This window comes from Nomia melanderi, chromosome 11, assembly GCF_051020985.1.
Source record: "Nomia melanderi isolate GNS246 chromosome 11, iyNomMela1, whole genome shotgun sequence".
NCBI lineage: Eukaryota > Metazoa > Arthropoda > Insecta > Hymenoptera > Halictidae > Nomia > Nomia melanderi.
In genome coordinates this window covers 8,410,364-8,434,545 of record NC_135009.1, presented here as the reverse complement: position 1 = coordinate 8,434,545, position 24,182 = coordinate 8,410,364, and the positions used below count along the sequence as shown (strand labels likewise).

Genomic DNA, 24,182 nt, shown 5'->3' with positions numbered 1-24,182 from the left:
GTGATGTACGGGATAAAGTATGTACGCGCACATAGGGAAACGCGAGGTTGGAGAGCACACCGGATACGCAGCACGATCTATCATTTCCTTCATCGATCGCGATCGCACGCCACTCCTCCTATCGTCCAACGTTTTTTCTATCGATCGACAACCTCAGAATTCTCTACACCCTATCGCTGGACCGCCGATGTTCGTGCAGATCGGTGATTTCGTTAATTTAATAGTTTGTACAGGTTAACTTGGCGGTCTTGAAATCTTCTATGCGCATGCGCGAACAGAAAGTGGGCGGATCCGTGACGCCCCCCGCAATTTATAGCTCCGCCCATTCAGCCATGAAATTACGGTTCCAGTCTATTTTACGATTTTATATTTGTTGGAAGACCATGAACATCGGCGGTCCACTCATCACCATTGTACATATGAATCATACGACGTATATACACATACATACATATGCATATATAGGTATATATACATAAATATATATATACATATATTAAAACGGATAATAATACACTTAGCACTAACAGAATTACCCTATTATTACATGAGATGATATTAATTAACTCGATAGTATTATACCTGTTGCCCAGTAGCGTACTATTACCTACTACCCTCCTCCTTCCTCTCCCCCTTTTCCCACACCTTTAGGAAAAAACAGAAAATTTCGAAAAAGGAAAAAAATAAGTAATGAGAGATGGATCGTTATCTACCGTTATCGCACTTTGAGTTTAAATGGTTGAAGTAATATCGTCGTCGGTGTATCGATAAGGATTATTATGATGATTAACTATTATTAATTATTATTATTAATTATTCTATTCTATTATATTGTATTATTATTAATATTATTACCGTCAAGCATCGTCGTTGTCATCGTCGTTGTCATTGTCGACCTACATCGTTCATCAGTCGCGATACAACCCGCATTGTCTCAATACCCAATACTCTCTTCTGTTTGCCCCGCCCCTTTTACCGCTCCATCGTCATCCCTTTTTCGTTTCGCGGCTGTAGCAGCCGATTTCGCCTTCCATGATCGTCGCCATTTCTCTTCCTTCGATCGCTGCTTCTTCGTCGACGATTTCTTCTCGTCGCTGGATCGATCTCTGTTCAAACGGGATTCAAAAATTTTCTAACGTTCCCACCCAACCCGAGAATTCTTCTACGTGATCGCGGGACCTCGCACGCCAGAAACATTTGGTTCCTCAAGGTCGTCCTCCCACCACAATTCCTACTTTCACTTCAGGCCTAGGCTATCTCTTCTTCAGCCAAGTAGGCGGAGCATAGGGACTAGAAGGCGTGGTACATAGATACGCGAGGGGAGCTATAGGTGTGGCTATACGTCACAGTGGATGTAATCCTTCACTGACCTTGAGCAACCAAAGTTTCTCGGGTCAATCGAACCTCGAAGGTTGTAACCTTTGAACTTCCTAGCAGAAAAGTCGAAAGATTCGAGTGAGCTGGCTTTGTTTTGTATTGGACTATCCTGAAAATGGATCACCAATCGTACCGCGCGAATCGAGAACGTATATCGGTTCCTTCTACGCATTTTTCATTTTTCTAGAGACATTATACGAACCATACTGTCGTCGAAGGAACCCTTATACCAAGTCTGCTTCGAAAGAGGATGCAGAACCATTTCTTTTCGATTCGACCCGCGCTTCTTTTCCCTCGCGCGATTCGAAGGGGACGAGAACTCGTCTGTCGTGAAGTCGTCGAAGAATTCCTTCCATTAGACTGATTAGGAATACGAAGTATTGCAGGGAACGTTTTTCATGGCGATCGCTCCGAAACGAAGGGGAATCGATCGATCCGACCGACGCGGGAAGAAGCACGCGGGATCCTCTTCTCCACGTTGCATCGTCTCTCACGACCCGATTCCCGTTACCCTCGAAACGTGCACGTGCGTGTGTGCTTGACGAAAGAGGACTGCGTTTGAACCGAATCGAATCACCGATCTGATTTCCGCGCGCGACTTACGAGCGACGGGGGATCACCATCGGACGTGGCCGCATATCACGCGAAATGACGCTGCGCGAGCTGTTGCGAACCCCTGCCACCGGCTCACGGACGCCTTAGACTCACGGCCCCCTCGGTTTATTTAATTTGTAAATAAATCACGATTCACCCGAGACCACCAATGGAGTTTTGATTTTCGAGCGTCACGGCGTTTCTCGCAATATGCGCGCCCAACGGCGAGCGAAACTGCGTTGAGAACTTAGCCTCGATTATTACTGGTAGGAACGGACGCAATTGACTGGTTAAAGTTGCCTCCCTCGCTGCGGCTTCTTAATTATTCTTGCTGTAAATCTGTGTTAAAAAAAATAGAGACAGCGAAAACGCCAGAAATTACAAAGCAATTCCGATAGTGCTTCTTTGTAAGTAATTACGGATCACGTTTGTAACAATTTACTGCGTTGAAGATTTTTTTGGACTGAAATTATAATTAAGCACTGTCGAATATAATGAGAATAATATGGCAGAGCTGTTACGAGGGATTGCAGCATGGCCAGAACAATTGGGTTTCGAGTCGACATGGTCGAACGTGTCTTGCGATGAGACCGTTTCAGCTTGTGTAAGTCGGGACAATCGACTCTCCGATCTTGTCTGTAATCACTGCCATTTTACCGATACAGGGTCGATGAGCGACAACGATTCGGAATAGGAAGATTTGTTAAATGTTACCGTGAAGCGACGCGCTTCGTGACAGCGTTTAGGGCGAGCTAACTTCCGGGAGGACTGCCGCGGACCTCGTGCCGTGGACAACGTGTTTCGGTGCCGATGTTAAAAAAACAAAAAAGAAAAGAGTTGCTGGCAACTTAGGGAACCGACGAAGCCGCTGATATTCCCTTTTTTCGGTTTTTGTGAGTACGTCGCGCGGCGGGATGAGCACACCGGACTCTTGTCCACGGGACCGGTCCACTTGTTTTTCGTCTGTAGCCGATTTATACGGTGCATATCAAATTTGAGCGATTCGGGGGCATAAGGAACAGCTTTGTATTGAGGATGGTTCGCAGTCCGTTGATTTACAGTAAATCGAACTGACAAATTCTAGGGGTAACCATATGACTGTATACACAATACGACTAGATCTCCTTCGATTCGTCGGGAACAGTTACATTTGACGATCATGTTCCATATACACATGAAATGCTCGAATTTGGTGTGAGCGATCAGGACGTCATCGAAAGAAACAGACAGGCGTGTTCTGCGTTCGCGTTAAGCGAGATAACAAGAGCCTTATCGCGAGTAATCGCGAGACAGAGAAAAAAGTTTCGACCGATGGCGTTTACCCTTCACCAACTATACGCAATATGAAATTGAGTATACTGAGCAGAGCAGCGAGAACCATTTGTCCTAGTCCTAGTATTCAAAATCATCACCATAATTTATAACCGATTTCAATTTAAATCTAATAAAATGATGTTATAATACCAACGTGCAGTTTTGTTGTTATTTCAATGCTTAAAAATGATATAATTATAAGAGAAATTGAGAAATAACTTATGTATTAATTCTTTATTGAATTTTCGTTGGTTCCCGCCAATTTAAAGTTCATGGTGGCGACATCTTTCAGTAAATCCATGAAATTATTGAATGTCTGTGTAATCGGTAGATAAAAATGGCGTAGATAGGATTGTTAGCACAGTTAACGTCTTCCTTTTTCGTCTCAGCGTCTTCCTTTCGCGGCTCAGTTTCGGTACATCTTTGTTACTGGCAGAGCCGCGGGACGAAAAAGACAGACAGCCAATAACAAGAACGTGGCCAAACTGAACCGACATAAGGATCAGACCGAATGCGGCGAATGGACGTCTCCCCTTACCCCTGTGCACATTTAAACCAATAGTCAACGGCACTAACGTGAAACGCGAATAATAGATATATAGGAATCAGAACAAAGATAGTTGTAGCCAATATATCGGTAATATCGGTTTCTACTTGTAGATAAAGTCAATTTCTGTTTGTTATTAGAAATCGTTTAACTATACATTTTAAATTCTTTTGTTAATATCCGTGATATTCTTTTTGTAAATAGTTAGTTAGATACAAGACGTCATAGTTGGTTGATAAAATGTTTCGACATTATAATTTAGTGAACATTGTAAATAAATAATATACTGAATAAAGAAACACGCCACATAGTAGGTTTGGTAGCGTCATCCAACGGAAACAAACTTGTACTATTTGACTAGAAGCTTGAGCGGTCTTGCACTATGCGACGAAACTAATTCTACAAAAGGAAAGACAAGGATAGATACATGGTATTAAGTAGGATAGACATAGTTAATTTAATCGTACCACCTAGCGGAGATACTCTGGTACTATTTGGCTAGAAATTTGAGCAGTCTCGCAATATGTAGCGTCACCAATCCGGGATAAACAAATAGGATTTTTAAAAATTATTATTTTAACGGCTTCTTAATAGATTAGACACAACTATTCTATGTTATTAATGAAATGTTTATTCAATATCTGACAATGAAGAATTAATTATAACACTTAGATTTATTATACAAAGTAGTATAACTACAAAGTATAATAAATCATACATTACCATCAAGGTGGTTTCCAAATAGAAAAAAGCGAACTGTAACTTGAACTCGAATTAACTGATGATATAGTCGATAAAATAATCAGCTACATTTCTTATCGACTGTTGCTTCGTTTATATAGTTTACAAATTTAGTCGCTAGTGGATGTTATATATTTTATAAATGGATGCGTACATGTGACACTTAAGTTAACCTAAACTACTCTATTTGCGCATTTCTGTTTAAAGTTATATAAAATTAGATATATCTTAAAATACTATTGCTTGTGAAATTATTCCTGTAATACGTTACCATGGTTAGAAAAAAGAAAGGTAATTCATATCTATTATAATATTTATTTAAATCATTGTGCATTCAAATACAACAATCTTTTGTTTAGAATTCGATCAGAGTAAAGAGGAACGAATGATGATAACAATAGGTGAAATTATACAGGAATTGTTGAAAGCACATGAGGAAAATAGGGATGTGGATTTAAACAAATTAAAAACTCGAATATCCTCTAAATATGGTCTGGACTCTTCACCCAGATTAGTTGATATAATTGCTGCTGTACCCGTAGATGCAAGAAACATATTAGTGCCAAAGTTGAAGGCTAAACCAATTAGAACTGCTAGTGGAGTTAGTATCACAATATCTAATAATTTATATAGGGAATAAGAATTAAAATTATAAAGATATTATGAAACATTAAAACATGTATTTAATCATTTGGACTTTATAGATAGCTGTTGTGGCTGTAATGTGTAAACCACACAGATGTCCTCATATTAATATGACAGGAAACATTTGTGTATATTGTCCTGGTGGTCCTGATTCTGATTTTGAATACTCAACTCAATCATATACCGGTTATGAACCTACATCCATGAGAGCCATTAGGGCAAGATATAATCCATTCTTGCAAACAAGGCATCGCGTTGAACAGGTGAACATAAAATTCTACAAAATATTTCAACATTCCCAGAAATAGTAATGTGCAATGTTATTATAGCTAAAACAATTGGGACATAGTGTAGATAAAATTGAGTTCATTGTCATGGGAGGCACCTTTATGTCTCTACCAGAAGATTATAGAGATTACTTCATTCGAAATTTGCATGATGCATTGTCTGGGCATGTTAGCAGCAATGTTGATGAAGCAGTGAAATACTCTGAAAGAAGTAAAACAAAGTGCATTGGTATTACTATAGAAACGCGACCAGATTATTGCCTTAAGAAACATCTTTCTGATATGTTACATTACGGGTATGTGATACTTTGAACTGATCTGTACAAAGAATTAATTAAAAAACGCATTTTTTAAATATAACTATTACAGGTGTACTCGCTTAGAAATAGGTGTACAGTCAGTCTATGAAGATGTAGCCAGAGATACTAACAGAGGTCATACTGTACGTGCAGTGTGTGAGAGCTTTCACATGTCAAAAGATGCTGGTTTTAAAGTAATAGCACATATGATGCCAGATTTACCAAATGTGGATATCGAGAGAGATGTTGATCAGTTTATTGTTGGTCATAGTTTTTATTAATCACAAATTCTCTTCTCGTTAAAATTTCTTTCTAAGATATGTTATGTTTTTAGGAATTTTTTGAAAACCCAGCATTCAGAGCAGACGGTCTAAAAATTTATCCAACGTTAGTTATTCGTGGTACAGGCTTATACGAGCTGTGGAAAACGGGAAGGTACAAAAGCTACCCTCCTAGTGTGTTAGTCGATCTTATAGCTCGTATATTGGCTCTTATACCACCTTGGACTCGTGTTTACCGTGTGCAAAGAGATATACCTATGCCTTTAGTTAGGTATGCATCTATTAATTGCGATATTAATATTTTATTTCGTACAGTCATTTAACATGATTATTTAATACACAGTTCAGGAGTAGAACACGGAAATCTACGTGAATTGGCATTGGCAAGAATGAAAGATCTAGGAGTCGACTGTCGAGACGTAAGAACTCGAGAAGTAGGTATCCAAGAAATCCATCACAAAGTGCAACCGTATGAAGTAGAACTTATACGTCGTGATTATGTTGCTAATGGAGGTTGGGAAACATTCCTTTCGTATGAAGACCCGACGCAGGATATTTTAGTCGGTTTGCTAAGACTAAGGAAATGTTCCAGTGAAACTTTTAGGTAATACGCCAGTTCAAAACCGTTTAACAATCACACTAATCCTTCACACTTTACAGGCCAGAACTTAAAGACAAGTGTTCAATAGTAAGGGAACTACACGTATATGGCAGTGTAGTACCCGTAAACGCTCGAGACCCTACAAAATTCCAGCATCAAGGTTTCGGTATGTTACTAATGGAGGAAGCTGAGCGTATAGCAAAAGAAGAACACCAATCTCATAAAATTTCCGTTATATCAGGTATTAAAAAACATATTTTTGCAACGAAAATGATTTACTCTAACTAGGTACCAAATTAAGAAATATCGCACGTTTTAGGCGTTGGGACACGAAACTATTATAGAAAAATGGGTTACGAACTCGACGGCCCATACATGTCAAAAATGTTAATAGAGTGCAAATAAATTATGATTTATTTTCATACAGTAGAAACTCGCATATTTATTCAACCTTCGCACGTTCGTTTAATAATATTTTAAAAAATTACACTTGAAATGTCCTTTTATTTCAATAGAAAAAAAATTCAAAATCCAATGGTAACAGTTGCGATTTCTCGCACAGAGCGTTTCGATTCCTCGATCAGACAATGGAATAACCATGGGTTCCCCCACCTTTTCTTGCGCCACCTGCTGTCACGAGTCGGAGAGAGTAAACAAAAGCCACTCGCATTCGTGACGCTGCTGTCGATCGGTGAACGTTGTTGCTCGCGCTCGAACTCGTGTTTGTGATGTGTGTTGTATCAAATACGGCTCGATCACTACGGACGAGCAATTCGCGAAGAACGAATTATCGCGTGTGTGCTCCTGTATCTGGCCTCACCTCTACAACCGGAACGAGGATGTCGAACAAGGAATGGATCGGTGAACGCTAGAAGACATTTCGGACAAAATCAAGGCGGTTCCTTGACAGACAAAAGCAACGAAGTATCCTGGCGCCAAACCGTGTCAAGGTATGTGCATTTTTTCATTCATCACTGAATGCCGATTGAAATTTAAGGTTAGGTCCCTCGGACTGCGTTTCCCTACGCTCGAAATTGTATCATTGCGATATATATCGTTCCTCGATTGGGAACTCCTTGACCGGTGATTTTGAAGTTTGCTGTTGTTCATGTTGGACGAACGGTACGTTAGAGAACAGTTGAAATGCGATTTAAAAAAATCCTTTGTTTGCCGGTAATTGCATCCTGTATGATTTTCAAATTTACGCAGTGCACCAAGTTACTGTGTTATGTAAACAAAAAGAGAAACTCTTCCGACATTTACGATTGCGATACACGTAATCCTGCGCTGTAACTGGTTCTGGCGTGCTCCTTACAACGCCTTCTTATTCAAGTATTTCGAGTTGTAAACTTCAAAATTCGAAGTATTCGTCTAAACCGTTGAAAACAAAAATTAATTGAAGTGTAAAAATACAGTCAACCCATACGTTCAAAAACTTTAAGCGGAATGGATAAATCACTTGTGTGTAAACACGATTATGTTTCGTTGAGCCAGCGAAATTCTGTACTCGAGATTGTTTTTATCTCGTTGCACTTCGTCAGGTAGAAGTATTATATGAGATCATTGAAATCTGACATGGTGCAGATATAACAATGAAAGATTCGAAATAGCTCATGAAATTTTATTAAGCTTCTCGTTCATATCAACATCCTTTGTTATAAAAATAATAAAATAATTTATCAAACAATTACAAATAAACAATACATAAAATTCGAAAACATCTTTCACTAAACAACAGTAGTCCGGGATAAAAATCTATAGCTAAATCGTTGGTACGTTAAACTCATAACCTCCAAGGATCTCGTCCCCAATTCCGCCATGAAAATCACCTTCTGCACAATCTTCCGTGATCCTGCGTCGGTCGCGTGAAGAAATTAATCATGTCTAAGGGAAATCATGTTACATCACCGTTTAATTGAATCAAATTCAGAACAACAAATTATCGCCGAGTTATATAATTCTAATTACCGATCGAAAATTGCGATAAACCGTGCCCGTAGCGCACGATATTCATCGCCGAGTGTACACGTCACGTTTTCCCCCGTGTGTATTGGGTTAGCGGGTTTCGTGAGTCGCGCGCGGGTGCACGGACAAACTGTTTCGCGATGATGATTTTGGCTCGGCGCTCGCAATATATTCGCGAAGTGGCCGCGAATCATGAATTCGCCTCCGACCGGCCAATTGGATGACTCGCGATCTATAGTAAATATCCGGCTACTATTATTAAGTTTGTCCTTAACGATCGTTACGGGTATCGTCTCGCAACCATTAGCTGCCGTCGTACGAATGGCACCGGAGCCGTTCGCGGACTTCGCGAAGTTATCGGGTCGTGATCTCGTGACGGGTTGTGTGTGTTTGCGTCACTCGTGTTAAGTGCCCTCAGGACTCACGTGAAACCTCGTAGGAGATAACCGACATCGGCTATCCTGAATTAAATCCTGCATTAGAAACTGTCCTGGTAAGCTGCCATTCGACTTTATGAAGCATCAAAATATCAGACCATAATGAAGTTACTATCATATCAGTTATCTATCACTGTAAATAAGAAATTTTTGAAAAAAATCAGCGTCGGTCACTGGTGACCGGCAGTGATTCCGGTCATACCGAACTGCCGATTACTACACGGCAGATGAATTGAGCCGTTGATTTTGAAAGTGGCTTAAGTCCATTTTTCGAATAAATCAAGATAACCCTCTATGATCCGAATTTTTTTTCATGATTATAACAAAATCTATACAGTACAAAATTAATAAATATCTACATATGTAGTTAATAGTTTCAATAATTTCATCAAACGAATATATTTTATAACTGATTACTTTATTTTTGTTAACAGATAACTGATTACTTTATTTTATTCACCACTTTGAATGCAAAATGAAATAAATCAACAAGATGTCAATATACTGATGTATATGTGACTTCAATGTAACATGGCCCTATAGAGGATTAAACCTTACAATAGTTACAATTCTCCTTTATCCTTTAATAGTTTTCTCTTTTCCAAGTGGACTTAAGCCACTTCCAAAGTGAACAACGTGAAGCAACATTGTCACGATTTTGAACACGTTCAAGTAACAATGATAGCCATGTGTAGTTAGTGAATAGAGTAGTACGGCGTGTTTGTAGGCTTAGAGCTGCTTGGCTAAAGGTACAGCTGTATCTCTCCGTTTTCTGAATATCCTGCCAAATGAATCATCTTAAAGCGGTGTTGAGCATCTTGTATTCCTGAAAAGCAGACCTGTCACAAGCCCGCGGCGATTTGTTAGAACTTCGAATTATTATTAATTATACTTCTCGCGTTAGCACAGCTCGTGTATCGTTTTCATAAATAAGCAGCGGACCCTCGATATTTACATACGTGCCGCCGCGAACGTTCGCACTCGCATTTCCGCGCTGCTGTTTATCCAACTGACACGTTAGACCGCACGACGACCCGTACCGGGAACTCCCGATATCGGATTGTGCGCATACGTTCAGCTGGATAAAGGGATCGGTACATGCACCCGTACGGCGCTTTAAAAAGTGGAACATATCGTCGTAAGGTGATCAGGCTCGAACGTGTTTTGCATGCCTTCCCAAATAGTGACACTGTATTAGCTAATTGTATTGACACAAACGCGGGTGAAGAGGGAGGGAGATCGCTTTTCGTAATGTCCCAGAAAACCGAAAGATGGCGGTTACTTGGGTAACCGTCGTTTCGTGTATCCTTTCATAGCCGACATTAAACAAGGAAAACAACTCCTTTTCTTATGGCTCGTTTCTGTCTTATTTATTACAAGGGGTTCGAATACAAACCTATGTATACATTATCATAGAAATCACTGATAATACTTGAAATATTTAATTCATTAACACTAGAATTACCGTACCAGTCAAAATGACTGATTTCGATTTTCTTGTTTTGCAATTATCGATATCTTAAAAGCATTCAATATTTTAAATGATCTTGTAAATAAATAGTTTCATTTGAATACTATAATGAATGTCTGGAGAAACTGAAAATAATTGTTACAATTTTTATAGGGATTACATATTAATCATATTAAATACTCGGTAGTTCTAGTGTTAACATTAGAACAGTGAAATAGACTTTTTGAAATTTTTCTATGGGAACTCCAATAGTGCTACTATTGAGATTTCTATTGCTTTATAATTCAGTTTGCCTATTGCTGAATCAGTTGCTATAATAATTTCTCAGAGAATTATTTGTTATGTTTTTAATAATTATTAACGAAGCAATCAGGAATGGGCCATTTTGACCTCTGTGGTAGCTTTAGTATTAAGTAGGAGCAAACTTTTGTATCGTATTGTTGTAAGTTGTACTGGTTCTGTGCAAACAGTGTTTGGGTCTACTGAAGTAGCAGATGTAGTTTATTGTAAAATTATAATTAATAATATTGTCTGTCTTCTCGTGGTTTCGAAGTCGAGTAGGCTAGTTAGCCGCATCCATCTCGTTTTACCCCTCTTTTGGGTCGTCTCGTTGTTACATGCGACGCACTGGAATTTGCATCTTTGTTCAGCGAAGTAGCGCGTTACCGGGAATGCACGGTGCCATGCTTGTACGCCTACACACCGACCAGATAAGTCGTCGACATGTGCAACGAACATTGCCGGAAAGTGGGACACTCCTGGTTGACCATGAATTTCTTGCTAAGCTTCGCGAATTTATGCTTGAGCGTGGTATCGTGTTGCGCGGGATCTAGATGGAATTAATCTGATATTAATCCGAACTGACTCGCACGAGGCCCTGCAGCCGCCATTTTCAGTTCGTTTCGTGATTGATTAATCGACCGCCACCGATAATAATAGACTTTTAGATTCATTTCAACCGTAAAAAAGATATTAAATTGCACGGTTTCAAATTGAATGATTGAAAAAAAATATATTTTCTGGCTCGCATAAGAAACGGTTTGAGAACCCCTGTGCTAAGTAAATCCAAAGATCGATGGACGCTGTCCAATTGTTCGACACAGATCGATACGCATCGATACATCGGTGAAACTCAATTCCGTGATGAAATTGGAACGTCATGTTGATTGTTCGTTGTGCAAAGTTACCGGGACTTTGTCGTGTATATTGCGCATAGCGTCGTTGATGGGCGACAAAACTGATGTATTATCGTTACTTGACATTGGAATTCCTCGGGCTCATTTGCTATGCTTTGTTTTTGTGATCGACAAACTTCCCATTGCGTGTCACGGAACCAGAAAGCATGCATTTTGTCCGTCCGTTCATAAAATTCAAATGTACGGTATGAGTCAATTGTATTTTAAAATGTTTAAGACTTGAACTACCGAGCATTTAATACGATTCATATGTTCGCTACCAGCGTCACATATTTGTAACGGTCGTAATCCTATATTTTACATAATGAAAATGAAAGTAATCCTATAGATATTGTTATTAGAAATTATAAGCTATGACATTATACTTAAGAACTCAATGATTCGTTTCAGTTTCATTTTTCTAATATTTTGTTTAGAAGATTTATTCGATTGATATAAAAATTGTAACAGTAGATTATTTTCAGTTTCTTCAGAAATTCATTATAATATTCAAATGAAACTATTTATTTTTAAGATCATTTCAAATATTGAATGCTTTTAAAATATCAATAATTGCTGAACAAAAAACTCGGAACCAATAGTTTTCACTGGTTCGGTAGTTCTAGTGTTAATCTCAGCGGGAGGAAATTTAACCTATATAATGTTCGCCGGTAATGAGGTGTCACGTGACTTTCGGATTTATCGAAGCTTGAATCGTTGAATTTTTCATAAAATCTGCACTAAAAATATTACACGGGAAAGGAAAACTCATTACCCCTAAAAACGATTTAAGATGAACGTGACAAGACAAGAATATTTTCTGAGGGTGAGAATGCAGTGCAGACGGGGCACATAGCAGCATGTAATCTCGCGTGACACATTTTAATCGTTCTAAGTTACGTGTCGGGTGGTTGTGTACACTCCGGAAATAAATTGCGTTGCCCGTTGCGTTCCAGTATCACGTAAAAAATTATTTAATTAAAGTGAAACACGCTCCAGTATTTTTTCGAAATTTTGTATTTTAAAATTCACAAGAGAGGATAAAAGTATTTGTTACCTCCCCGGGCTGCTGCAAAGTCGCTTTTTTATGCTGACAAAGAGTTTATCGAGATATTTCAGGAAAAAACATTCGAAATATGTTCCACGAAACATATTTTTGTACTATGTTCAAGGTAAAATTTTAGGCATAGAATCGTTACTAAACATAAGCTGTAACTTAAGGGTATGCAATTCACTAGAAGTATCGTTCGCAGAAGGTCAGCTTTCTAAGATCTTTAGGTAACCAATGCACATAGTATATTTAGTAGAAACGTATACATATATTTCACGTTTGCAGAATGGAAAACCTAATCTCCCAATTATACGCTGTACTGGTTTCGTACGACTGCAAGGAAAATTTTAACAAGCTATTCCTATTCTTCGGCCGTGTTATGTTTTCCGTGACAAAGGACGCGTCAGATCATCTTGACCACATGTTGACATCACGGGCCGGCGAAATGTGGACATTCTCGGTGTTCCGAGAAATCGTTTTTAAGCGCGCTGTGCCAAAACGTTCCACGTGTGATTCGCCGCGCCGGAGCACACGATTGCTTCCTCGACCGATGAAATTTCTCCCGTATCGACATCCGCTGTACACGTGCACCGGTTACATAACGCGCACGATGCACTCACCTATGCGGGTACGTGATGCTATTTTCGCTGGGGGATGCGTCTCGTTGTCGAAAAGCTGACAGACGGGCGGCGCGTAAACCCTCCATTGGAGGGGAGCAATATTTATTCCCGCCTGAAACGCAGCCAATCGATCTATAAGCCTGGCGTGCTCTCGTCCTGTGTAGCAGGCGTCGCACGACGACTAGGGCACTCTTGCGTCTTGTCGTTGAACCTGGACGCTGCATACGAATCGCAGGCGTATTTTAACCCTTTGCATTCGTCAGTTTCTCACTAGAAATATTTTAACATTTTCTGATTAGATAAAGACGATATTTTGTAAAACTAACACGAAGAGAAATCACATGTACATTGAGGAACAAAGCTATGTTATTCCAATATTTCTCAAATTGATGCATTATACGAAGTATAATATTAAATATCAAATTTTATAGTCTTACTGTATGAAATCAAATGGTGAGTGGCAGTCACCTGTCGAGTGCAAACGGTTAATGTAGTTAGCAATAGAATTATTAATTAGGGCAAAATAACCCATTTCCGATATTTTCTTTATGAATTATTGAAAAGATGACAGATGCTTCTCTGGGGGATCACCAAAGTTGATTTAGCGAAACGTAACCTAAATTATGAGTCAAGGTTCCAATACACAAAGAAAGTCGGTTTGATTAATTGGTAACTTTAGTGTTGACTTTCGAGACGTTCTGTTAGATATTTTAGTAGAAATGGTCGAAGTCCAAGTATAAGAGACAAAATATTAGATGAGTAGCAACGTTAACTCGTAATCATCGGGAAGTCCTACCAATCCAAGAGTGATTAAAATAAACGCATGTTATTGTGGAGAATTATTTTCATAAAATTTCTACGTCGTTGTGTTTACACATCTTTTGTTTATCGGTGTAACATAAGGATTCCATTGGGCGAGGATTGGTAAACAACAATGGCGGCTTGGCTAAGAATTCCTGTAAACAACGACAAGCGCGTCGCTTGCTGAGACAGTCCATTTCAATCTGAGAACGTACCGCTGACATTTGTTCCATAACTCGAAGGACATTTCTCGGAAACGCACGTCTGCCTGGTCAATTGCACAGTTGACTCTTGGCCCTTGGCGTATTCTGTGCGACGCACGACCGGTTCGGAGAAGCGAGGCTAATAAGAGCAGGAGGAAGAGGAGGCAGCTGGAATTACCGATTACGTGGATGCGTCCTCGGTATCCGTTGTATTTCGAGATCGCGTTCAATCGGACTTCCGCTACCTCCGAACCCAGCCATCGATAAAGCTAAGGATCAGTCCACACTATTGGTCTGCTGACACTTCGCTAAGTACTCTTTCACTGTTTACTGTCTTCAATGGAGGAAAATAGGACTACATGGAATTGGCATTTATAATACGTCCATTTTAGGCAACTGAATAACATTCGTTACATATTGTTAACACTAGGTTTACGGACGTTCATCGTACAGATTATTCTAATGCTGATAAGGAAAGTTGATGTTCCTTAAGTTAGATCTTCGAAATTAGCGATTTTAAAATTGATAACACTGCGGAACACGTTTTTTGTTTTTGAATAGCCACTAGGTGGTCCTTATAGAGTTCCTTACCCTAAATACGAATCCGAAAACCAAATTGCTGGCTCACGTCCAGTTTTCGAAAAAATTGGGTTTTTGTAAAAACGGTCGAATTTTTCAGAAAACAAAGTGTTACGTGAAAACTAAAAACGATAGGCAGTTAAAATTTATCGCAGAAAATAAAGGAGACTTGCTCGAAGACGTAGCTATAAAAATTTTGAATTTTGCGTATCATTAAATGTTCGTAAATGATGATTAAAGTTTAAAAAAGGGTACATGCGCGTACTTTGTATGCACTTCTGTTACATTTCTACGAAAAGTGGGTTGGCTAGCACGACTTTGCTATGCGCCATTGGATTCTGCAGACACTTCTGAAGAGGAATCCCCCCGCGGGAAGCGTGAGATCGGTTTTTCTTTGGGACAGGGTAAGAAAACGTCCGCGAAGAGCGCGTGCACGGAACTTTTGCGCCACACGGCCATCGCTCGCCGGCCGCAGCTATGCAGGGCCGTGACTACGCGCTGTACAAACCTGGACCCCGGTCACTTCTTGTATGTATATATAATGTTTAATTGTTTTATAAATTTTTATAATACTTATGAGAAAGCTTTTGACGATATTCCTGTTTTAAATAATTTGATGTTTAGCTACAGATGATGTACAGCTACGTGTCCCGGCAAGTCTCCTTTATTTTTTGCGACAAACTTTAACTGCCTGTCGTTTTTAGTTTTCACGTAACATTTGGTTTTCTGAAAAATTCGACCGTTTTCAAAAAAACCCAGTTTTTTTTCGAAAACGACGTGATCCAGCAGTTTGGTTTTCGGATTCGTATTTAGGGTAAGGAACTCTATAAAAATCACCTAGTGGTTATTGTAAAAAGCACAAAAAGTTCATATTTGTTCCACAGTGTAATTAGGGTACATATTCGTACGTGGATCGATCCTAATGCAATTTGAGTGCAGGCTGGTACTCTGTCAGCTTGTCTTGCATTATAGACGATTGAATAATATTTATAGAGTATTGTTAATATTTGTTAACATCAGATCCAAAAGCTAATCAAGAGCTAACCGATATTGCGGATCGACCTTAACGCGATTCGAATGCAAGCCGGTACTCCGTTCGGTACTCTTGCACCCGAGGACATCGCGCAATCAGCGGTCCGCGGATTTTATGCGTTCTCGTGCTAATGCAAATGAGCAGAACGCGGCCAGCCGACGCTGTAATGACGGGTACGTGTTCCTAGATTCTTTCTTTTTCGTTCCTTTCTTCTCTTGTTTTTTTTCGTTAGGACTTGTCCCCGGGTGTTATGATACGCGAGTCCTCGAGTGCACGCCATTAGAAGACAGCACTCAACGGTACTTGGTCGGCTTCGAACGAGGACGCGGGAAAAAAGAGGGTTTCGCGGGCGGAGAAACGTAGCTCGCTGACTGGAGGAACCGCGATAAGGAGATTCAGGAAACAGAAAATTGTGGCTAACCGAAAACTCGTTGGTAACACGATCGAACTCCTGACTTCCTGTATATCTGACATACTCAAATTGTCTTCCTTTTATTATTTCATTTATTATTTATCTTTGAATCAGATCGTATTGGAAATTTAGCGCCACTGTACAGTCACGTTAATACGGGAAACGAATTTTCGTTTAACCGCTACTCCAGCGACTTCGGTCTATGAAATTTTCCATTCACACGAGCATTAGCGGATCCTGCGATAACCAATGAACAGACCGGACGTTCTTTCGTTTCATGAGAATCGGTTTTTCCCTGGATAACTAGATAATGTTTTCTTTCTGTTCGCGTCGTGTGGCAAACGAAAAAACAGAATAGGGTGATCTCGAAGCGAGGAACTGGGGACCCGTAGGACTGTGAGAAGCGTGAATTCTTCGTTATGGTTCAGCGCGAAGAAAATATGGCGGGCACCGCAGAAGGGAGCTAATTAGCGTACAAGGGCCGGCGATGTAGTGCGAAACAAGAAAACACGGCTGGCTCTTTATTTCGTATCCGCGGGCCGAGAAATTTAATGGGGGATGATTACCATAAAACTCGGTGGATTTGTACGGGATCCCACGGTCGGCTTATAATACACGCTGCTTAGGTTAACATGAGTTTTATAAGAATTCAATTAACACTGGATTCACGGGACCTGGCAATTTGCCGGAAATTCCATTTCATAAGCATTATTTAGTAAAAGTTTAACATTTTAACATTGGTACTACCGCACCCGTCAAAGTGACGGGATTCAGATTTCTTATTTCGCAATTATTGATATTTCGAATGTGTTGAATATTTAAAGTGATTTGGAAAATGTATAGTTTCTCGAATACTATAGTGAATATGCGAAGAAATCGACAAAGATCGGTTGTTACAATTCTTATAAGGATTGCATATTAATCATGTTAAATGCTCGGTTGTTCTAGTGTTATTAACCCTTTCTCTTACGATCTCTTTCACAACTGTGCTTGATAAAACTACTTTATCCGCAATAATTTAGTGGGAAAAGAACCGAATGTAATATGCATTCTCTCTATGTTTACTCTAAAGATTAAAGTTTGATTATAGACAAGCGATAATTAATTTATGTTAATCACAAATAAATAACATTCAGATTTACCGAATTAGGTTTAAAACTTTCATTCGAAGTCTGACACGATATCAGAAGAGAAGGGGTCAACGAACATCTATTTTTCTAAGAAGGATATAATAAGATATAATAAACGTCCATAAATCTAGCATTAAAGCGTGTGTCCGCTTTTCACTCGCCAGCGCAATTTTTTCTTGACCGGTTGCCTGTTCTTTGTCGGTTTCTTGCATGTCAGCGCGATGATTTGTAAGTAACCCGTCATAACTTGTAACATGGTGATTATTATTCGTGCCACTTTTTCTGCTGATAATTGCTAGACTTTGTGCGACACTGCGTAGTTCACAGTGAAGCAACTTGATCATTGGAACGCATAAAGATTCACCTTCGACTGCATATTCTCCGGTCAGAGAAAAAGAAGAAGAAAAAGACACAAGTTTGCATTTGATCGTCGTTTCCATAAATTAATCCGCGGGTGTTTAACTTCACATAAACACCTGTTTCGTTGATAATTGCATGTCTGTGGTCGGATTATTTAATGACGTCAGCGAAGGAAAAAGTGTAAAGGTTCGTAAGGGAAGATCGCTGCTATTAATGGCTCGAAGTGATGTAACGATGACGCTAATCGTGCCGACGCTTTATATATATATATACCTATTCCCATCATAACCAGTCAAATAAGTGGTTGCAGAATAAACGTGGAAGAGTTAAATGATAAATTGTTCGTAGTGAAAACTGAAGGAAAGGCAGAAATTGAGAAAATAAAGAAAACAATAAAATAATAAAAATTCAATTAATTTTCATGCCTAGAATAACAAGTTGTGAATAAACGATTGAGTTACTCGAACAACGAGAGATCAGTATATAGCTGCTTTCTTTTCGAATATTTTAAAGTTCAACATATAATTTAACGTTCTCTGACATGGTTGAATACTTCGAAAAATCTTCGTGCATAAAGAGTTACATCGACGAAAGGAAATGCAGAATTTTCAATCAAATTTTGGGACCGGTTATTTGACTGGTCGCGTTGCAATTAACGTTAACCCCTTGTCTTGCAACAACGTATCATACTCATGAAGATTTTAAACAAATTGTAATAAACATAAATACTACTTGACCCTTTTGGATTTAAATTAAATGTTATTCTTCTATTATCAATAAATTATACTTTAGAGCAAACGTAGAGTGAGAGAACATACATAAGTTAACAAAGTTATCATTTCAGTGCTTCACATAATTGTGGATGATACGAAGCTTAACATTGTGTGTAAGACTTTATAATTTTCATATATCAAATAAAATGATGACTAAGAGTGATCTCCATAGTGCAAAGGGTTATTATATAATAAATAATATATTACTTAATATCGTTAAATAACAATGTCAATACTGTCATTCAAAATTACATACAGCATTCTATTTAGGAACTCAATGACTCGTTCGGTTAGTAAAATAATAACACGATTGAACGAGCTATAGGAGGAGTGAAAAGTAAAGCGAAGGTAAATAACGAGCCTGAGTTTTGCACGCGCCTCGTCCCCAGGCCCTTATCAATCGAGCGACGGTTATTGCATTATTTAAGACTCCACGCCTCGTTAAAGCAGAAGGGATCGTCGAGATTATCAGCCGGCCGAAGCGGTGTCCTTGACTGATGCATTCCCGGGAGTGCAGAATTTTCATAGCCGAGATATAGCGGCAACAGTTTAATCACGTTCCTTTCATCGATTTCGCGCTACGTGACGCCGATAACAGTTGCCCGCCACTTTCTACCTTTATTCTGCGCACATCTCATTCTATACGCGGTAGAAGCTGCGGGTATAGAGGCCGACCGCTGATCGGTCATCAAATATGACGAACCACGAGAAATTTTAACCCTTTGCGGTCGAATGCCGTCATAATGGAGACTTCGAGCTTCTATATCTAAATTCAAAAGCGGCAAATGAATAATTTAACACTAAAACTACCGGACGGGTCAAAGTAACACATTCCTGATTTCTTCTTTTTACAATTATGAAGAAAATAATACATGTTTTTCGGAGAAATTATTAAAGAAATTGATTTAGCAATACACAAACTGAATTATAAACCAATTAAAGTCACACTAGATGCACTATTGGAGTTTCTATAGAGGAATTTCAAAAAGTCAATTTAACTGCTCGGTAGGTTTAGTGTTAATTATTCAAATAACGGGAGATTTATATGTACTTTTCTTTTTCTTAGTATTTAAGACTTCGGCGTGAAACTCAGTTTTTTATGGAAAACATTTACAAACAGCGAACCCTTTGATTTTATGCAGAAAAATGATGAATTCCGGTATTTAATATTAAGCTCTGTCTAGTGCATCGATACGTGAAATGTTGGAATAAAATCGTGTTGTTTCGTTTACTTGTGGTTCCTCGATAAGTCGGTTTTAAGAGATGTTGACTATATCTCATCGTAGCGTTATTGAATGTTTCTGATGAAAGAGGTTCGGGTTAATGTTCGTCGCGAAGGGTTAATGTTCTTCCGGGTAGAGAAACGTCGATCCTTCTTCCTGGCGAACTAATAGATAAAAGTGCACGTTCGATTGTGCAGGGGGAGGACGGATGCAATTTTGTGTCATTGTCTTCGAAAAACAAGATCCTGGTTGATGCAATTACGCGGGTTACGCAATCGCAATAGGGAAATCGAAATGAAAGGACCTTTCATGGTTCATTGGCACGCGCCGGTATTCTTGTTGCATTCCATGGCGGACTCCGGATATTGTTACTGCGGTGGCCACAGGCTAAACTATTCTACCTCGGTGTTGGTAAACCTTACACAATCCGGTATCTGATACCATTACGTTTTTCTTGTTACGTTCGCTATTACGCTAACCACGTTCGACTCGTTTGTATCCTCGAACATCTCTATCTTCGCTAAAAAGACGATAGAAATTGACCACTTGATTTAATAAAAGTCATATAATTTTATATTTAATATTAAGCTTTATCTGATGCATCGATGCGTGAAATATTGAAACAAGGAAGACTTTACTCCTTTATATAGATAAAGGAGCGTAGGTTAGTTTGCATAGGCACAATTTCTCGTTAAGTTGTTTTAAAAAAGTATCCTCTGAGTTTGACCAGAAAATGTTGAATACTTCTAATGATATACTTTTGAAGTGCACAGGGTTATACTGTATGGCTGTATATTGCTATTTCAACTGTTTATTTCGAAAGTGGCTAAAATCCATTTCTCAAAAAAATCAAGCTATCGGTTATAATAGTTACAATTCAACGTTATCTTTTTACTTTCAAACTATTTCTTCCTCTTTTTTAAAAAATCTTAAGTCACTTTAAAAATAAACGGTTCATATACGCATACGTTTTCCTGAAAAAGTTCGCGTGTTCAACACTCTACTTACAAATCATCGTGTTTATGCAAATGCGCATTTATCTCGATGGCATTATCAAAATCAGCATGAAATGCTTATAGAACATCAACTTCAGAGTTTCGGGCATGATTACGTACGAATTTAAATCAGCAGGAAAGAGGTCTCTTATGCAAATCGGGATTGTTGAAACGTTCCTTTGGGACGCCGGTGTTAATGAAAAATAATGGATTGTCCGTTTGGGAACCGGTTCGTGACGTTGCGTCACCCTTCGTGTCGCCCGGCGTAAGAGCGATTTTCATTCCGGATAATCGCGAACGGTAATTATCGCCGGTGCACCGTTGTACTTGCGCCAAGGTCCTCCTTCACATCTCCTGGCGGCATGGATGCAGCCGGAGACGTTTTTCACGGCCAACGGGGCCGCCCATTAAACTCCAATTAAGTGGAACTAAATGGAGAGAGCCACTGAGATCGTTTCCTGAATTGCCCTTAAAAAAAATGAAACGAACTCGTTTGTGCCTTTAATTCTCCTTGCCCTTACTCTTCGAAATTTTGCGTTTCAGGGCGTTCGGACTATACCAGTAGCTCATTCCATTCAGAATGGCGGGTTTTATGGGCTACAAGGGAATTGCAAAAGAAATATCACTTTAGTAACCTTTCTTCTTCGATCGTCCACTGTATAAGGTAACGAAAATTCAGGAGGAACTTAGGATTCTCTCATCCGCCATCTTGGAGGAGCTACTATTGCCTATGCAAATTTCTTTCATGATCGTCCAGGAAACATGATTATTGTTTCCGAGATGAAAGCTAAATTAAGGTTGACGATTGAAAATATCAATATTGAATTCTAGAACTAATACATTTATCGAGATTACATTTCGGTTATGTTCCACTTTGGATTTATCTGAATCAATTTATTTGGTAATTTCTAAGGAAATTGTCTATACCTTTTTATTAATTGTAAAAGAGACCTGAAACGGGTTATTTTCACTCGTATGATAGTTTACGATTAATATTGCGCATAATGTTCGTTTAATTGGGTTTCCAAGACATACTTTAATTAGTCACGTTGTGTTGTTACGAATTTTCGAATCTTCGAATTTCCGTTCTCCATAACGTCACACGAATCGCAAGAGAAATTGTCATTTTCTCTTTCATTTTGGAGTTTCTCCATAATTCTCCGCCCGCTTGGGATTCGAAGCCGGATAGGCTGCGGTGTTGCGCAAACGAGTTCGAAAGCGGGCGAGTGCATCGCGAAAATTTTCGCCTCGGGTCACTTAACGGTGCCGCGGATTTCGAATCGACGAGGAAGAAACGCTAGCCGTTACGTAAAAACGCGACCGGCACCAGTGCTCGTGAATATTTTCGATCATTCAAGGCTCCTGTCAATATATTCTCGCGGATCAGTTGATCTAGCCGGCTGCCATCTTGAAGAACGCCGTTCCGGCTCGGTGTCGGGATTGTTTGACGCCCGTTTCAACGAGAATTGATAAGCGCAGGGGGATATAAATAAGTCTAAACGGATCGGTTCGATCCTTGACACCCGCAGAGTCGCGGAATGCAACGGAACTCTATATTTGTCTCGATTGAATTGATGCGGCGCGGCACCTCTTACATCAATTCGTCGATAAAATCCAAGGCGTCGGAATTGTTCGTCGGGCAAACATGTCTAAAAATACGGGACGAGATCCATTCATCGACGTGTGGTGCCGTGTTTTTGCCAAATCCCACGTTCCCGTTGGTCAGGGAACGCAGCGAAATGATTTACAGGTGTCCCCCGCACACCTTGCCGCGTAAATCTTGTAATATTCAGCCCGAACGGTTTCGTCGAAGGTTCAGTTTAGAGGATGTTCATCTTTTTAACACTTCAACAGCCGACGCGTGGTTAACGCATTTGTTTTGTAAAGTCCAGCGATGTAAAGATTCCTGTTTCTGCAAGATTTCCTTAATTTACCTATGATATAAACTATATTTAATGTAGTCGCCGCAATATTGTACGTACTGTTTAAATCGACTTATTTTTAGCGTATCCGAACAGAATTTTTGCTGAATGATTCCGTAAAACGTTCGGCGTTTGGTTGGGTGCTTAAGTGTTTATCACTGATGCCCGTTCACATTGGCGGTTTGATCGATTCGAAAACGCATTTAACAGAGTTAGTTTATAAATCTTAAGGAATAGTGTTTGTATATTCGAGTAATTAATTGAAACTTATCGTTTTAGTACTTGGATAATAAACAAGATAGATGAACATCTATTAGAGCTAGTCCCTAGGAATTTAACTATTAGACCGGCGAAGAAAATCGAGAAAAATGGGGACTCTCCCTCGAGCACTTAACATCTGATCAAGTCAAATGGCTCTCTTGTGTCTATATAATCTTGCCCTTGAGTTTAACTTCAAACATTTCCCTGAGCCAGCTTGTACAAACAGTGTTCACTTGCAATAACAATCTCCTTCCGTCATCATCGGTCCTCAACCGACAGCCACTTTAATCAGCCTAAGATTCGCGATCGTTCGAGGGTTAATAATACTCGGGCGAGGCCAAACAATCGGAGACGAACGAAACTCGAAACAATATCGTCGTTGACGAAATGGTGGAAGAGTTTTGAGGATGAGCGGTGGGGCAGAAGGATTTTCCGGTTTCTTGGCACGACCGGTACCAAAAACGATTTTACGACACGTAATTTTCAATGTTTACGAAAACATACGGTAAACGATAAATCCGTACACCAAAGCCGACTTTGTTGTTCCACGCGATAAGTTGCGCAAGTTTTATTCGGGGAGGACCAGCGCAACGGATTTTCCGACGCCACCTAAGGCCTGGCGCCATTTGTGATCTATTCGTCGAATGATCGGAGTTTCCACAGAGAAAATAATCAGTACTTTATGCTGGACTTCTCGAATTCAGTTTTTAAATGTAGATACCTACGATGAAGATAGAACGACTTATGCAATTGAAATATGTTAAAATCCCATCGGTAGTTCTCTATAAATTTGACAGGAGTTGTCAAAGAGTGAAGGTAACTTAGAACTTGAAGAATCTTGATTTAAAGAAGACCTAGGGAAACTATTTATACGATCGAAACACACTGAAGCCCCATTGGTTGTGCCCATAAATTCAATAGAAGAAGTTGTCCAAGGTTCAAAGGTACCCAGAATTTAAAGAAAACTAGTATATCAGTTTCACAGACAGTGCAACCGAAAGCTGTCAGATCGAAAGACCTAATTTTACTTGCAGATGCCGGCGAGGTAGCAGTGCTGTAAAATGGGGAGTGTGTGCAGGCACGCG

At 39.5% G+C, this 24,182-nt stretch overlaps 2 protein-coding genes and 1 long non-coding RNA gene across 4 annotated transcripts in view; 2 read left to right on the top strand and 1 right to left on the bottom strand.

Annotated features, from left to right (window-relative positions):
* Positions 1-4,691: 4,691 nt before the first annotated feature.
* Positions 4,692-7,119, top strand: Elp3 (elongator complex protein 3). Its single transcript, XM_031984877.2, has 9 exons — positions 4,692-4,864; positions 4,933-5,174; positions 5,278-5,481; positions 5,548-5,801; positions 5,875-6,064; positions 6,139-6,356; positions 6,429-6,689; positions 6,746-6,927; positions 7,006-7,119. Exons 1-9 carry the CDS (start codon positions 4,846-4,848, stop codon positions 7,089-7,091), a joined length of 1,656 nt encoding a protein of 551 aa, XP_031840737.1. The 5' UTR covers positions 4,692-4,845; the 3' UTR covers positions 7,092-7,119.
* A 228-nt stretch (positions 7,120-7,347) lies between these two features.
* The window catches only part of plx (PTB_TBC1D1_like and TBC domain-containing protein plx), a 40,395-nt gene continuing 23,560 nt past the window's right edge, over positions 7,348-24,182 (top strand). The window contains exon 1 of one of the 2 annotated variants that reach the window (XM_031984810.2): positions 7,348-7,636. The gene's annotated coding sequence lies outside the window, so the exon portion shown is untranslated. Of the gene's footprint in view, positions 7,637-8,998; positions 9,145-24,182 lie in introns of those variants that run through there. The other variant, XM_031984811.2, reaches the window with a different exon arrangement.
* On the bottom strand, positions 8,294-10,191 carry LOC143175114 (uncharacterized). Its single transcript, XR_012999762.1, has 3 exons — positions 10,044-10,191; positions 8,655-9,927; positions 8,294-8,570 (listed from the first exon to the last, which is right to left on the bottom strand). It is a non-coding gene; the product is annotated as an uncharacterized LOC143175114 (long non-coding RNA).

What these genes read in the sequence shown, in the direction of transcription:
- Elp3 (XM_031984877.2), top strand. An exon ending in CAAGGCATCGCGTTGAACAG is followed by an intron (nt 5,482 to 5,547) that starts GTGAACATAAAA and finishes ATGTTATTATAG; the next exon opens with CTAAAACAATTGGGACATAG. An exon ending in TGTTCCAGTGAAACTTTTAG is followed by an intron (nt 6,690 to 6,745) that starts GTAATACGCCAG and finishes CACACTTTACAG; the next exon opens with GCCAGAACTTAAAGACAAGT.